The sequence below is a fragment of the Leopardus geoffroyi genome, chromosome E3 (assembly GCF_018350155.1).
Source record: "Leopardus geoffroyi isolate Oge1 chromosome E3, O.geoffroyi_Oge1_pat1.0, whole genome shotgun sequence".
Classification (NCBI taxonomy): domain Eukaryota; kingdom Metazoa; phylum Chordata; class Mammalia; order Carnivora; family Felidae; genus Leopardus; species Leopardus geoffroyi.
This window is the reverse complement of record NC_059340.1, coordinates 9,302,837-9,317,559: the sequence shown is the minus strand read 5'-3', so window position 1 is coordinate 9,317,559 and position 14,723 is coordinate 9,302,837. Positions and strand designations below refer to the sequence as shown.

Sequence of the window (14,723 nt, the reverse complement as noted above, 5' to 3'; positions counted from 1 at the left end):
CCTCAGCCCTGTCACCTGGGCCACGGCACCTCCCCTCACTCCCCCCCAGGTCTCACCCCGCATTTGCTTTCCCCAGGAGCTGTACCTGAGCTGGGTGGTGGAGGCTCGGCGGCACATCCTGGCCATCCTGCAGGACTACCCGTCCCTGCGGCCCCCCATCGACCACCTGTGTGAGCTGCTGCCTCGTCTCCAGGCCCGCTACTACTCCATCGCCTCATCCTCCAAGGTGCGAGGCCCAACCCACGTAGGGAGGGCACAGCCGATGGGTGCCCTGAGCTGTGGCCCCAGCTCTGCCCCAAGCGCCTCATGTCCAGCGGGCTGGACCACGAGACTGCAAACGGCTCTCTACTGGTGTTGAGAGCCAGCCAGGACAGCTGCTGGAAAGGGGCTTTGGAGGTTTGGGCACCAGGAAGGGTGAGAAGAGCCCCCGTGCTGAGGGGTGACAGGGCCAGGGGGGCAGGAGAGAAGGGCCTCAGGTGTCTTCACCCCTGCCCCACTCCCACCAGGTCCACCCCAACTCTGTGCACATCTGTGCCGTGGCGGTGGAGTACGAGACCAAGTCTGGCCGCATCAACAAGGGGGTGGCCACCAACTGGCTACGGGCCAAGGAGCCTGCAGGGGAGAACGGCCGCCGGGCCCTGGTGCCCATGTTTGTGCGCAAGTCCCAGTTCCGCCTGCCCTTCAAGGCCACCACCCCTGTCATCATGGTGGGCCCTGGCACAGGGGTGGCACCCTTCATAGGCTTCATCCAGGAGCGGGCCTGGCTGCGGCAGCAGGGTAAGTGTGTGGGCATGGGGTGGGGTTCCGTGGGGTTCCGTGTGCCTGGGTACCTGCTCACCCCTGCTCACCGCCCCAGGCAAGGACGTGGGGGAGACGCTGCTCTACTACGGCTGCCGCCGGTCTGACGAGGACTATCTGTACCGCGAAGAGCTGACTCAGTTCCACAAGGACGGCTCCCTCACCCAGCTCAACGTGGCCTTCTCTCGGGAGCAGCCCCACAAGGTGAGGCCTCGGGCAGCCCCTCTGGGCTGGGCCTCAGGGCCGCGGGACCCGCCTCGTCACCGTGCCACCTCTACCCACTCCCCCCACCCCAGGTCTACGTGCAGCACTTACTGAAGAGGGACAAGGAGCACCTGTGGAAGCTGATCCATGAGGGGGGTGCCCACATCTACGTCTGCGGGTGAGTGGGGGCAGAGGAGGGGAGGGGCGGGGTGGGGTTTGCCTGCCCGGGGTTGGGGGGGCCCCTTGCTCAGTGCCACCTCCATCCTGCCCCAGGGATGCTCGGAACATGGCAAGGGATGTGCAGAACACCTTCTACGACATCGTGGCCGAGGTGGGGGCCATGGAGCACGCCCAGGCCGTGGACTACATCAAGAAGCTGATGACCAAGGGCCGCTACTCCCTGGACGTGTGGAGCTAGGGGCAGCCCGGCCCTGCTCCTCAAGCCCCACAGACTTGCTTCTCCCTGTAATCACCTTCCTCGCTTCCTTCTGCCAGTCTCCTGGCTGGTTTCTTGCCGCGGGAGGTGGGCCGAGGGACCGGTCCCGGCCCCAGATGCACCCTCTGGGGCACCCCGGCCCCAGGGCATGTGGTCAGGGGAGACCAGGGCCTGTGTTTTGTGAACATCTCCGGCCCTTGGTGGCTGTACAGAAGGGGCTCTTCTCAGCTGAGCTGGGGCCCAGCCCCTCCGCATTATTTTCAATGACTGTAAATAATTTTAAATAATCTCTGGTCCTTGGAATAAAGTTCTGTTTTCTGTATTTTGACTGGTATTGCTTGAGCAGATCCGGGGCCTCCCCCTGGGTCTACTCAGACCCCCAGAGAGCAGCTCAGGAGCCCCAAGAACCCATGCTGTGGTGGCGCGGAGGCCCTGCCTCACCCTTCGGAGAACACACGCCTCAAGCCACCTCTGTGCCGCTCTTCCTTTATTGAGGCTGCTGGCCCCCAGCTCCCTGCAGGCCTGGGCCATAGGCCCAGGCCTCTCCTCTCCACCACAGCTTTTGGGGCCCACAGAGCCCACAACACCCCAGGGAGAGCAGAAGAGACCCTCCCGGTTGAGGGGAGCCCCCTACCCCCTCAACACAGGGGCCAGAACCCGCTTCCAGGCCAGGGGTGTCATAGGGAGCCGGGCGGGCGGGGGAAGGCCCAGTCTCATTCTTTCTTGCTCCCACGCCTCTGACTGTGGAATTTCTGGTGCACAACCCGCAGGGTGGTGAAGAAGTTGCCAAGGAAGAGTAGGAGGAAGGGGAAGCCGCACATGAGCACCTGGGGGAGGAAGCGGGGTCAGGACGGGGCCGGGCGCCGGCCCTCCCGGCATGCCTCTCCGGCCCCCCCCCCCCCCCCCCCCCCCCCCCCCCCCCCCCCCCCCCCCCGCTCACCTGCCACTCCTTGCACTCAGGATCCCGGGCCAGGTTGAACAACGTCAGCGCGTTAAAAAGCTGCCAGAACTGGGAGGAGGAATGGGAGGTTTCAAGCAGCAGATCCCGGTCCCCACTAGGGCCCAAAGCCAGAACACGGGGATGCCCAGCCAGACACGCAGGGGCAGGGACGACTTACGTGTCCAAAGAAAAGAAAGGGCAGCAGGAAGGTGAGGCCCCGCCACATCCAGGACTGGAAGCCCTCTGCGGGGAGGAAAGAGGACGGAGATGGGCACGGTCTCTCAGACCCACGGGGACAGGAGAGGACTTCCCTTTCTGGCCCCCCTGTCAGGGCTCCCAAGCAGGGCGGCCACGCCCGACTCACCCACAGTGAGGTCCATAGTGTGCCTCTCGCCCAGGGCCCGTAGGCGGTACAGGCAGCCGCTCTGGTAGTAATACTGCAGAAACTGCACAAAGCCTGGGGTGGGGGCATCAGAACCAGGCTGGGGCCCCAAGTCCTCGGCCCGCCCCGCCCCGTGGGGGATTCCTGAGCCGAGCGGGGCCCTCTGAGATACTCACTCTGGTACATGGAGAAAGACAGGAATTGGTTCCGGAACTTCTGGTACATGAGGCCGTCAGGCCTGAGGTAGAAAGTGGTGGGAAGGGTAAGGAGCTCGGGGGGCACCACCTTTCTGGCCCGCACTCACCCCCTCGACCCCCCAGGGCCTGGGAGCCAAGCCCTGCCACTCACCACGTCAGCATGACTCCCGACAGGAAGGTGGACACGTAATGATGGAAAACCCACCAGCCTTTGATCCTGCATACATAGGGAAGCCAGTGTCACTCCTGTCCCCTCAACCCCCAGGACTGGTGCTCAGGGACGGAGCAAGGCCGAGGCGGGAAGAAAGCAGCACCCCGGTCCAGTGCCTGCTTCTCGGGGGCCCGGGGCACGCACCCCCTCCCCAGGGAGCTCCAGCGCCCGCCTCGCCCCCTCGCCCACCGGGAGCCATTGTTGATGAGGATGCTCTCTCGGATGGTCAGCGTGCAGTAATACCAGACCAGCAGGAAGTTGAAGGCGGCGTCTGTCACCCTGAGGAGGGGACAGAGGGTTGGTGCCAGAGCCTGGAGGGGGGCAGGGGCCTAGTCCTGAGCAGCGCACCCACCTGGAGTTGAGGAGGAAGCGGCAGGTGAAGGAGATGACGATGAGGATGATGGTGAGGTAGAGCTTGAACTTCTCGTACTCGTCCTTGTAGGCAAACCTGGGTGGGCACACACTCGTGGGACAGGCCGGGGTGCCGGCAGGGCCCACCCTCGCCTCCACCCGGAAGGGAGGCTCCTGTTCCAGACACACTTCCGCAGGAGGCACGGGCTGGCCCGGGACAGCGACCCCGGCGCTGACCGCTGCGCCCCGAGGCTTAGCCGGGGCAGCTGGGGTGGGATGGAAAGGACCCGGGAGGGTGGCGAGCAGGGTGGGGACCCAGCCCACGACAACAAATTACTTAGCCTGCTTGCTCAGGAGTGTCACGTTGACATTGCCCAGAACCAGGCTCAGGTACAACCTAGGAGAGGGGACACCAGGTGAGGAGAGGCTCCGACGGGGAGGGCAGCCAAAGGCGCAGAGCTGGGGCCGCCATCCCTACCCGGACTTCCCGTGGCCTTGGCCTAGGGTTCCGACCTTGGGGGTGCTGCGGACCCACTCAAGGGGAGGGAGACGCCAAGGCCCAGCCTCTCTGCCTGCTCCCCAGTCCCGCTCCAGGGTAAACCAGCAGCGTCCCCTCCCTGGTCTCTCCCCAGGGCCTCCAGGGCGGCCTGGCTCTCCCACCCTCTGGCAGCCGTGCCCACATCTCGGATCGCCCCTGCGAGCCCGTCGGTGCCTGTGAGTGCGCACACCCGCTCTCACCTCCTCCATTCCTGCTACCTGACAGCCTTCAGCCCCCAGTCTGCCCCGCCAGGGCCCCCTCCCGGCCCATAAGGGCTCCCTTCGAAATTCAGCCTGTGCTCTGACCCTGAGCCTCCCAGGTGGGTTGCCCCATGTGGACCCTGGCCCTCTCTGAGGCTTCCAGGCCCCCCAACCCCAGGCTCCTTTCCCAAGCCAGCTGAGGTTTCGAGCCCCCCTTGCACGTCAGCCACTTCGTCGACCGCATAACCCCCAGCTCCCTATGCCATCCCTGCAGTGGTCTCGTCAAACCCTCCCTCCAGGCGGCTGACCTCTCCTGGGCCTCCCTCCTCACCCTCTCCGCACGCCCTCCCCTCACAAATGAGAAGGGCCCACGCCCAGCCCTTCCCACCTCCCCAGGGATTTCCCTTTACTGGGTCTCCCACTCCGAGGGTCCCACCTCCCCGAAGGTACATGTGCCCAGGTCTTCCCCAGGTACAAAGTAACACACTCACACACACACACAAACGAGGGTGCAGCAAAAGCACTCCCCCACCCCCACCCCTAGGCCAAGTTCCAGTTGCTGGTTTCCCCTTCCACTCACAGCCAAGCTTGGGAAGAGCTGCCTAAATGTGCCCGTCCCCCAGCTCTTGGTCACCCGCTTACCAACTTCCACCTCCACCATCCTGTGGAGTGGTTCTCTCCAAGGCCGCCCTGACTTCCAGGAAACATTTCCCTTCCGTATGGCATCTGACCCCCCTGGGCCATCTGGTCTGAGGCTGCTGTCCCCTCCTTCTGGAACATGCTCTTTCTCAGCTGTCTTGCTGCCTGCAGTCTCTTTTACTCGGCCAAGGGTTGTACACCGTCCCCTGCCACTCTCCTCAGTGACGGTGGCTGATCTAAAGGTCCCTCTGCCCGGCCTACTGGGGCCGAAGCAAACTCCGAGGCCTGGTTTCCCCTCTGGTCGCCCACCACCTCCCTGAGCTCTGGCCAGACCTGTGGTTTCCACCCTCCCATGCCCGCCAGGCTCACTCCTTCGTGCTCCACGCTTTCCCTGACCTTCAGGTTGGGTGAGGCACCCCTCACTGTCCTCCTCTAGTTCTTGTCCTTCCTCCCCAAAGCACCCATCTCCGTGAACTGTCACTGTCACTCGTGCCATCTCCCAGACACAGGGCTGGGCCTGACTGTTCGGCCCAGAGTAGGTCGAGGGAACATTTGCCAGCCAAGCAACCAAAGGAAACTGCTCTTCAGGCCGCCGCCCAGGAGCATCTGTGAACGGAGCTTGGGGGAGGGGGTCTCACCCATTCTTCTTGGGCAAATAGGCCTCCATATCAAAGAAGAGGCCTTGGCGCTCCTTGATCTGGTTCTCCAGTTCCCGTGCAGCCTCCTCAGCCTCCGACTGAAGGGAGGGTTTGCATCTGCAGGTAGACAGAAGCCAGAGTCAGGGCAGGGGGCCCCCAGGTATCCCCAGCCGACACCCGTGGGGCAGGAGGGTCAACAGGACCCAGCGAGGGGAGACGCCACGCCCGGGACACTCAGGAGTCAGTGCCAGCTCTCCCCCAACCCAGATCCGACGCCCACTCCCCAGCCCTAGGCCAGGGTGGTACGGGAGGCATGGGGGACTATGGAAGCGGCAGGGGAGGGTCCTAACTTCTTCAGGACAAGAGCCAGCTCCTGGAGCCGCTTCTTCTGCCGAGTGATAGAGCTGGTACAACTGTTCTGCAGCTTGATCAGCTCCTCCAGCTTCAGGCGGTACAGCCGGTGGGTCTCCTGGGGAGCAGGCAGGGGAAGGCTCAGGCTGGTTAGAAGGCCCCTGAGCCAGCGCCTGCTGGACAGGGCGTGGGGCAGAGACGCCCCAGGGGCTCCTCTGGAGGGTCTGAGAAAGAAAGGAGACAGCCGGCCCAAGGACCTCCCTGAGGTTGCCCTCTCCCCAAGGCAGGCAAGGGGATGGGGCTCCTCCTCAAAGCCCAGAGGCCATCACGACCCCCTTGTCCCAGAAACAGACTAGTTTCTGAAAGTTTCTTGGTCTCAGCCCACCTCCTAGTTGTTCCCACCTCGAGTTCAGATTCTAGGCCCAAGGTCTACCTTCTGGACCAATCAGGCTGCCTGAAGCCATTCTGGTCCTCTCGGATCCTCCTGCCTACCCTACCCGGCCTGCTAGCACAGGGGAGCTGAGGTTGTCCAAGACGCCTGCTGCTCTGGCACTCCCCGCATCTGCTTCCCAGGTTAAAGGTCATCAGGCTCCAGCCCTTAGACCTCCAGCTATAAGATCAGTCTTTCTACCCCTCCCCCAGCACCTTTGGCCCAAAGCTTCCCAGAGCACTTTGCCCTGGTGGGTGAGTTTCCAGAGGAGAAGCCTGGAGACAACCATAGGAAGTGTGAGGAAGGTCAGGCAGGGGTGGCCAGGCTGGGAGACTAAGTCTGCTCTGCTCAGGACTCCAGGAGAAACTCTAGTGACAGTAGCCTTGGCCAGGCCCAGGCTGGGCTACAAGGCTTCAGTGCAGACAGGAAGGAGCTGGAACCAGTACAGGAGAGATAAAGCCATGACCAAGTACCCAGCCGGCCTAGGTACTCTACCCTTTCTAGGTCTTCTTTTGTTTCTCATGGCCCAAAGGGGCCACCACACCCCCCTCAGAACCCAACACGTGCTACATCTGCCACCCCTACCAACCAGTTTCTCCTGTCCAGAGGAGACCAGCAGCCTTCACCCCTCCCCTCGGGGCTCCCCACAGAACAGCACAGGGTGCATACAAGTCAGATCCAGACACTTCCTCCCATGGCTCCCTACTGGTATCAGAAAGATTCCGATCCCGTCCATGAGGTCCCTGCAGGGTCTGGCCCACCCACTTCTCCCCTCACTCTCTTTACAGTAGCCACATAGTCCTGCCTCCGTGGCTGCTGTCCTTCACCCTGGATGGGCCCCGCCCCCATCCAGGCACTTCACCTACACACCACTACCCTGCCTCCCGGGGGAGCCCAGACCTCCCAGCGCTGTCCTAGGGCGGGGACCGCGCTGCTGGCGCTGCTCTGGCTCCAGCCGTGCAGGCGCCCGAGGCATGTTTGCGAGGTGACCGACCCAAGACTGGGCCTGGCCGGCTTTGACTCAGGAGGCCGCTCTCCTGGGAGAGGACGGGGCAGGGACCTCTTTCCGAGGCCCCCGCACAAGGCCCCAGGTCCGCTAGGTGCAGCGGGTCCCCACCAGGGTCGCAGCGGCAGTGCCGGCGATGGGGGCTGCCGCCGGACACTCATTTGAGGCCGAGAGGAGGGTCCAGCTAGGGCCACCAGCACCCAGGGCCTCCTCGCCCTCCGGTGCCACGCCAGCGTCCTCGACCCTTGGCCCTGAGCCCCCACTGCCTGACCCAGGGCTGCCCGACCCTTGACCTCGAGCCAGAGGGACGTGGATCTGGGCCAATGGACGCCCGCACTGGTACTCACCTGGAGGCTCTGGAAGTCCTGCTGCAGCTCCTCCCAGTCCCGCAGGCAGTCGCCTAACGGGCCCGGGGCCGGGGGGTGCATGGCTGCCGGGCCACACGCCGGACAAGCCGAGTCTTGGGACCTCGCCGCAACCCCGGCCCGCCCGAGGCGCCTCAGCCGCCTCCGCCACCGCCCCCGTCCGCTTCCGGGCTCGCGCCGCCAAGACCACCAATGGGAAAAGGCCTGAAGCTACCAGAGCGCTAGCCCCGCCCCCTGCCTGAGCCAATCCGAGCCCTGGGCGGGGCGGGGGCGGGGGCGGGGCCACGTGTGCTGGGGCGCTCTCCCCGCCGCTCACAGCTCACAGCCCATCCTGGGGCTGGCGCGCGCCGGGGTCGCCGGCTCCGGTTCAGGCTCCACGGGATCATGCCAGCCACGTGCTACGCCCCGCAGAGCTCCGCCCGATCACGCTGACAGTAAACGGAAGCCCACGGGGGTGACCCCTGCCTCAAACACTTTCGTCCTTGGGAAAGCAGCACCTCTGCAGGAAGAGGATTCCAAGCCTCTTTTCTGGCTTGGATTTTTACAGCGGCAGCCTTACGGTCTCCCAGCCTCCAGACTCACCGCTACTGTCCTTGCAGGAGCCACCAGACTGCCCGTCCTAACACACAAGGCTAATCCCCACCAGGTCCCCAAAGAAAACGTGCCAGCCGCTCTGCCCTTCCTACAGGGAGGTCCCTAACCCACAGAGCCATTGTTTGCAGCCTTCCCAAACTCTGTTCCAGTTCCTAGCCCAACGGATTTCAGGCCTGAGCTGGCTGGAAAGCCCTTATCCGTCAGGCAAAACCCCACTCCTTGAGGGCTTGGGCTTCCGTTGGGGAGCAGGACAATTTCACCCTTCTGCAAAGAGTCCTGGAAGGTGAGATGGCCTTCACCTCTAGGTCCCTCCCCAGCCGCACGTGGGTGGCAGAGAATGTTTGCTGACTGAACAGGGGCAGACATCCCAAATTCCCTGTCAGTCCCATCGTCTGTGCCATCTCCTGACTTGTGCTGTGGGTGCTTCCAGGGCTTGGAAGCACATTCCGAAGAAAATCCCCCTAAGACCTGAGGAATTTCTAGAAGCATGGGTGTGGGAGATAGGAGGGGTGGAAATCTCTTCTTGGGGAAGCCAGCCAGGAGGAAACGAGTGGGGGAGAAGGAAAGGAACTCTGAAGAAGCCATCAGACTGGCTGGGGAGTTCTAGGACCAGGGATGAGGCAACGGTGTGCCCCGTGCCAGAAACCTGTCAGAACTGTGGAGACTGACACCTGGGCTAAGGCTGGGCCTGGCATCTCTGGAGCTGGGGGGGCGGGGATCTCTGCCCATAGGTGGGCACTGTGACACCCCTGTGGACCAACGTAAGGCAGTTCCTCTGGAACTCCTCCCAGATAGCCTCCAAAGGGTCCAAGTCACCGGGGCGTGTGGGATAGCTGTTCAGACAGCCAAATGCTTTTCCAGAGGCAGCCTCAGGAGTGCAGGAAGGGTGTCCAGGATGACCCAGGGATGGGGGGATTCCTGCTGAGTCTTGCCTGCTCTGTGGCATGAAGGAGGAGCCGGAGAAGAACCACTACAGGAGGCTGCTGCATGACTTCAGGCAGCAACGGCCTTCTCTTTCCACACCAACCTGTTTACACAGCCTGGCCCAGTACCCACAAGAAGCCCCCAAGCGAGGTTCTTCGGGACCCATAGCTGGGCCACAGAGGAGATCAGTAGAGTGGATCCAAGATGTCTGTGACACGGTCTCCGAGGACGACCTTCTCCCACTCTGACAGCTGAGCCACGAAGCCCCGGTTTGGACGCATGTTGGTTTTACACTTCTTGACGTAGGCCCAGGACTTCTGTCGATGCAAGGAGAGAAAGCAGACCTCAGGGACTGGACCTGAGCCCTTCCACCTCTATCACAGCCAGCTCAGGAGGGACAGGAGGCACCTGCCCGTGAGCCAGCAACACGGCTTAATGGCTGGACACAGAAGCAGCAGCAGCCTGGAGTTAATACATCAGGGCAAGGAGTCATAGGAGCTGGCTCTGCTTTGAGCAGGCACCTCTGCGCATCTGCTGCTGGATATGGAGGCAGAGATCATTCTTAGTTCAGACGGCTCCTGTGAAGGCTGAGACAACATGGGTGAAAGCTTCTGTGGGCAGGAGAGTACCATGCCCATGCCCGGCACACAGTGCAGCCCCAACAAAGGTTGGCATTGTGAACGGCTAAATGAATGGAAAGGGGAAGGGAACTGTGGGGAAATTCTCTGAAGAAGGGAACTTGCAACTGCTTTCCTTCAGGTGTCCACCTTAAAATGAAGGAAGGGTCATTACCCGAAGGAAGAGGACAAACTTGTCTCTATCTGGGTTGAGGACAGAGGAAAAAGGAAAAATGGGCCTCAGCAAACTAGGAACCGAAAAAACATACCTCAACGTAATTAAGGCCATATAGGACAAGCCCACGGGTAATATCATACTCAACAGTGAAAGACTGAAAGCTTTTCCTCTAAGATCAGGAACAAGACAAGGATGCCAGCTTGCACCACCTCTATTCCACATTGTACTAGAGGTCCTAACCAGAGAGAGGAAGGGAGGGAGGGAGGAAAGAAGGAAGGAAGGGACACCCCAACTGGAAAGGAGGAAGTAAAATTACCTCTGTTTGCAGGTGACATGATTTTATGTGTAGAAAACCTTAAAGATTACACCAAAAAATCTGTTAGAATAAATGAATTTAGCAAAGTTGCAAAATTACAAAACCAACACTCAAAATTAGTTGTATATCTATGCACTAACAACAAATGATCTCAAAAGTAAACTAAAAACAAAATTCCATTTACAGTGGCATCAAAAGGAATAAATACTTAGGAATAAACTTAACCAAGGGGGCGAAAGACCTGTAACCTAAAAATAATAAAACATGCTGTAAGGTATTTTAAAAGACACAGATGGGGCGCCTGGATGGCTCAGTTGGTTAGGCGTCAGACTTTGGTTCAGGTCATGATCTCGCAGTTTGTGGGTTCAAGCCCTGCATCGGGCTCTGTGCTGACAGCTCAGAGCCTGGAGCCTGCTTCCGATTCTGTCTCCTCTCTCTCTGCCCCTCCCCCGCTCATGCTCGGGGTCAGTCAGTCTCTCTCTCTCTCTCTCTCTCCCTCTCTCTCTCTCTCTCTCTCAAAAATAAATAAACATTAAAAAAAAATGAAAAGACACAAATAAATGGAAAGACAGCCCGTTCACATGGACAGGAAGCCTTGATACTGTTAAGATGTCAGTACTACCCAAAGTGATGTGTAGATTTAATACAATCTCTACCAAATCCCAACAGCATTTCATGCAGAAATTGAAAAGCCCATCCTATAATTCTTATAGAATCTCAAGGGACCCCCACATAGCCAAAACAGTCTTGAAAGAAAGAGAACAGCACTGGAATTCTCATATTCCCTGATTTCAAATCTCTGAAGCTATTACAAAACTATAGTAATCAAAAACAGCGTAGTAGTGGGATAAAGATAGACATTTAGGCCAAAGGAATAGGATAGACAGCCCAGAAATAAGCCCTTGTATATGTGGCCAAATGGTTTCAAGGAGGGTGCCAAAACCATCCAATGGAGAAAGCGCAAGGGGTGCTGGGAAAACTGGATACCCACATGCAAAAGAGTCAAGTTGAACACTTAACCTTACATCATATACAAAAATTAACTCAAAAACGATTGAAGACCTAAGTGTGAGAGCTTACACTACAAAAATCTTAGAAGAAAACATAGGAGAAAAAGTTCATAACACTGGATTTGGCAATGATTTCTTGGATAGGATACCAAAAGTACAGGGGATTAAAAATGGACAAATTGGACAAATCAAAAACAAACAAACAAACAAACAAACAAACAAACAAAACAAAACTTCCGTGCATCAAAAGACACAATGAGCAGAGTGAAAAGGCAAGCCACAGTTTGGGAGGGAACATTTTCAAGTGATATATCTGATTGATATCCAGGTGCTAATATGAAGAATATAGAAAGAACTCCTAAAACTCAACAAAAAACCAAACAGCCCAATTGAAACGTAAGCAAAAAACTTGAATAGACATTTTCCAAAGAAGATACATGAATGGTCAAGAAGCACATGAAAATACTTGCTCGACATCACCAATCATTAGGGAAATGCAAATCAAAACTATAGTAAGATAATGCCTCACTCCTATTAAGATGGTTATAATATTAAAAGAAAAACAACAAAAAACAACAACAAGCATTGGTGAGGATGTGGAGAAAAGGGAATCCTCGTGTACTGTTGGTGGGAATGTAAAATGGTACAGCCATGGTGGAAAAACAGTATGGAGATTCCTCAAAAAATTAAAAACAGAGATACCATATGATCCAGCTATACACCCCAAAGAATTGAAAACAGGGTCTTGACAGAGATATTTGTACACCCATATTCGTAGCATCATTATTCACAATACCTCAAACATGGAGGCAACCCAAGTGTCCATCAACGGATGAATGGAAAAACAAAATGTGGCATATATACACAATGGAATGTTATTCTATCTTTAAAAAGAAGGAAATTCTTGGGGCACCTCGGTGGCTCAGTCGGTTGGTCGTCCGACTTCGGCTCAGGTCATGATCTCGCAGTTTGTGGGTTTGAGCCCTGCGTCAGGCTCTGTGCTGACAACTCAGAGCCTGGAGCCTGCTTCGGATTCTGTGTCTGTGTCTCCCCTTCTCTCTCTGTCCCTTCCCTGCTCATTCTCTGCCTCTCTCTCTCTCAAAAACAAATAAACATTTTAAAAAATGTTTTTAAAGAAGGAAATTCTGACACGCTACAACATGGATGAACCTTGAGGACATCATGAGAAGTAAAATAAGCCAGTCAACAAAAGAAAAAATACTGTGTGATCTACTGATATGAGGTAACTAGCAGAGTTAAAGTCATAGAGACAGGAAATAGAATGATGGTTGCCGGGCTTGGGGGGAGGGGAGAATGGGGAATTACTGTCTGATAGAGCTTAAAAGAGTTTCAGCTTTACAAGATAAAAACAGTTATGGGGATGGATGATGGTAATGGCTGTACAACACTAGAAAGTATTTAAAGATTTAAAAATTTTTTATTTTAGAGAGAGAGAGAGAGAGCCCAGGTGGGGAAGAGGGGCAGAGGGAGAGAGAATCATAAGCAGTCTCCACCCTTAGCACAGAGCCCAACACAGGGCTCAATCCCATGACCTTGGGATCACGACCTGAGCCAAAATCAAGAGTTGGACACTCAACCGACAAAGCCACCCAGATGCCCCTAGAAAGTATTTAATACCACTGGACTGTACACTTTTTCAAAATGGTTAAGATGCACATAAGTAAATAAATGGTTAAGATGATAAGTGTTACATTATGTGTATTTTAACACAATAAAAAGAAAAAAACTGCAACGAGATATCACCTTACACCCATTAGGATGGCTACTATTTAAACAACAACAAAAACAGAAAATAAGAAGTGTTAGTGAGGATGTGGAGAATCTGGAAACCTGGCACACCATTGGTGGGAATGTAAAATGGTGCAGCCGCTGTGGAAAACAGTACAGTGATTACTCAAAAAAGTAAAAATAGAATTACCATACGATCCAGCCATTCCACTCTGGGTGTACACCCAAAATAACCAAAAGCAGGTGGCCAGTGGGGCTTGTTTATGGGTTCAACAGGACAGTAGCAAACAAAGAAATAGTTCTTAACTGGCTATCATCCCAGTGGCTCAGTGTAAAAGGAGCAGACAGAAATGCCTATGTTCCCATCTTCCCCTGAAACGGGTATATTTGCATACTGTTTAAGCTGCTACCTGAAGGTCAGGCTTCCAATCAGCCCGAATCTAGATGCAGACTAAGATCCTCCCCTGGACCCCTGACAGGTCTTGGCACACCCTCAACTATGGGGAGCCACTAAGAACAAAGCAAACTGCTTTGACAATCAAAAAGGTGTGAGAGACAACCAAGAAATAGGGAAGGGTTGAACAATAAGGTTCATTTCCTACACCAGGCCATTCCTTCAAGACTGGGAGAGGTGGCTGTTTTCCCCACTGCATAGAAACCAACAGAGTCAAGGAAAATGAAAAAAACAAACAGAGGAATACATTCCAAATGATTGATATCCAGGTGCTAATATGAAGAATATAGAAAGAGTTCCTAAAACTGAACAAAAAAAACCCAAACACCCCAATTGAAACATAAGCAACAAACTTGAATAGACATTTTCCCAGAGAAGATACATGAATTGTCAATAAGCACATGAAAATATTTGCTCACAAGATAAATCTCACAAAACAAGATAAAACCTCACAAAAACATCCTCATGAAATGGGGATAAGTGATTTACCTGATAAAGAGTTGATGTCATAAAGACGCTCACCGAGGTTCTCCTGAGCCCCCTGGTGGGAATTCCAGCTAAGAGACAGAAAACATAAGAAAGTACCAAACAGAAATCACAGAGCTGCGGGATACAGTAACTAAACTGAAAAAGTACAACTAAAGAATTCAACTGCAGACTACATGAAGTGGAAGAAAGGATCTGTGGACTCAAAGACAGTGCAGTGGAGTGCATCCAATCAAAGCAGCAACAGAAGAAGAAGAAGAAGAAGAAGAAGAAGAAGAAGAAGAAGAAGAAGAAGAAGAAGAAGAAGAATGATGAGGAGGAGAAGAAGGACAAGGAGGAGGAAGAAGTGGGGGAGGAGGAGGAGGAGGGGGAGAAGGAAAAGGAGGAGGAGGAGGAAGAGGAAGAGGAGAAAGAGAAGGGGGAGGAAGAAGAGAAGGAAGAAGAGGAGGGGAAGGAGAAGAAGGAGGAGATAGAAAAGAAGGCAGAAGAGGAGGAGGAGGAGGAGGAGGAGGAGAAGGAGGAGGAGGAGGGGAAGGAAGAGGAGGAGAAAGAGGAAGAGGAGAAGGAGGGGGAGGAGGAGAAGAAAAGAAAAACAAGAATACCTTAAGGGACTTATGGGCAATATCAAGAAGATCAATGTTCACAGTACAGGGGTCCCAGAAGGAGAAGAAAGAGAAAGGGACAGAAAACTTATTTGAGGAAATAACAC

The 14,723-nt window shown here is 55.9% G+C and overlaps 3 protein-coding genes across 10 annotated transcripts in view; 1 reads left to right on the top strand and 2 right to left on the bottom strand.

Moving 5' to 3' along the window:
* LOC123588950 (NADPH--cytochrome P450 reductase) overlaps positions 1–1,760 on the top strand; it is a 63,104-nt gene extending 61,344 nt beyond the window's left edge. For all 4 annotated transcript variants that reach the window (XM_045460389.1, XM_045460388.1, XM_045460390.1 and 1 more), the window contains 5 exons: positions 77–226; positions 507–777; positions 857–1,002; positions 1,095–1,180; positions 1,276–1,760. In XM_045460389.1, the coding sequence (XP_045316345.1) occupies positions 77–226; positions 507–777; positions 857–1,002; positions 1,095–1,180; positions 1,276–1,420 (798 nt within the window). In that variant the 3' untranslated portion in view covers positions 1,421–1,760. The remainder of the gene's footprint in view (positions 1–76; positions 227–506; positions 778–856; positions 1,003–1,094; positions 1,181–1,275) is intronic.
* TMEM120A (transmembrane protein 120A) lies at positions 1,742–7,875 on the bottom strand. The gene is made up of 12 exons (XM_045460392.1): positions 7,669–7,875; positions 5,885–6,003; positions 5,535–5,651; positions 3,857–3,916; positions 3,521–3,616; positions 3,358–3,447; positions 3,109–3,174; positions 2,937–2,998; positions 2,743–2,835; positions 2,557–2,621; positions 2,379–2,447; positions 1,742–2,265 (listed from the first exon to the last, which is right to left on the bottom strand). The coding sequence occupies exons 1-12, from the start codon at positions 7,747–7,749 to the stop codon at positions 2,152–2,154; spliced, it is 1,032 nt and encodes a 343-aa protein (XP_045316348.1). The 5' UTR covers positions 7,750–7,875; the 3' UTR covers positions 1,742–2,151.
* A 1,393-nt stretch (positions 7,876–9,268) lies between these two features.
* STYXL1 (serine/threonine/tyrosine interacting like 1) overlaps positions 9,269–14,723 on the bottom strand; it is a 91,411-nt gene continuing 85,956 nt past the window's right edge. For 4 of the 5 annotated variants that reach the window (XM_045460394.1, XM_045460398.1, XM_045460396.1 and 1 more), the window contains exon 9: positions 9,269–9,521. In XM_045460394.1, coding sequence (XP_045316350.1) covers positions 9,390–9,521 — 132 coding nt within the window. In that variant the 3' untranslated portion in view covers positions 9,269–9,389. Of the gene's footprint in view, positions 9,522–13,376; positions 13,447–14,723 lie in introns of those variants that run through there. The other variant, XM_045460399.1, reaches the window with a different exon arrangement.

Excerpts from the sequence above, each read along its gene's own strand:
- TMEM120A (XM_045460392.1), bottom strand. The coding sequence starts at position 7,749 with ATGCACCCCCCGGCCCCGGGCCCGTTAGGCGACTGCCTGCGGGACTGG. Across the intron at positions 2,999-3,108 it reads TCGGGAGTCATGCTGACGTG|GCCTGACGGCCTCATGTACC; the intron begins GTGAGTGGCAGG and ends TTTCTACCTCAG. Across the intron at positions 2,266-2,378 it reads CTGAGTGCAAGGAGTGGCAG|GTGCTCATGTGCGGCTTCCC; the intron begins GTGAGCGGGGGG and ends TTCCTCCCCCAG.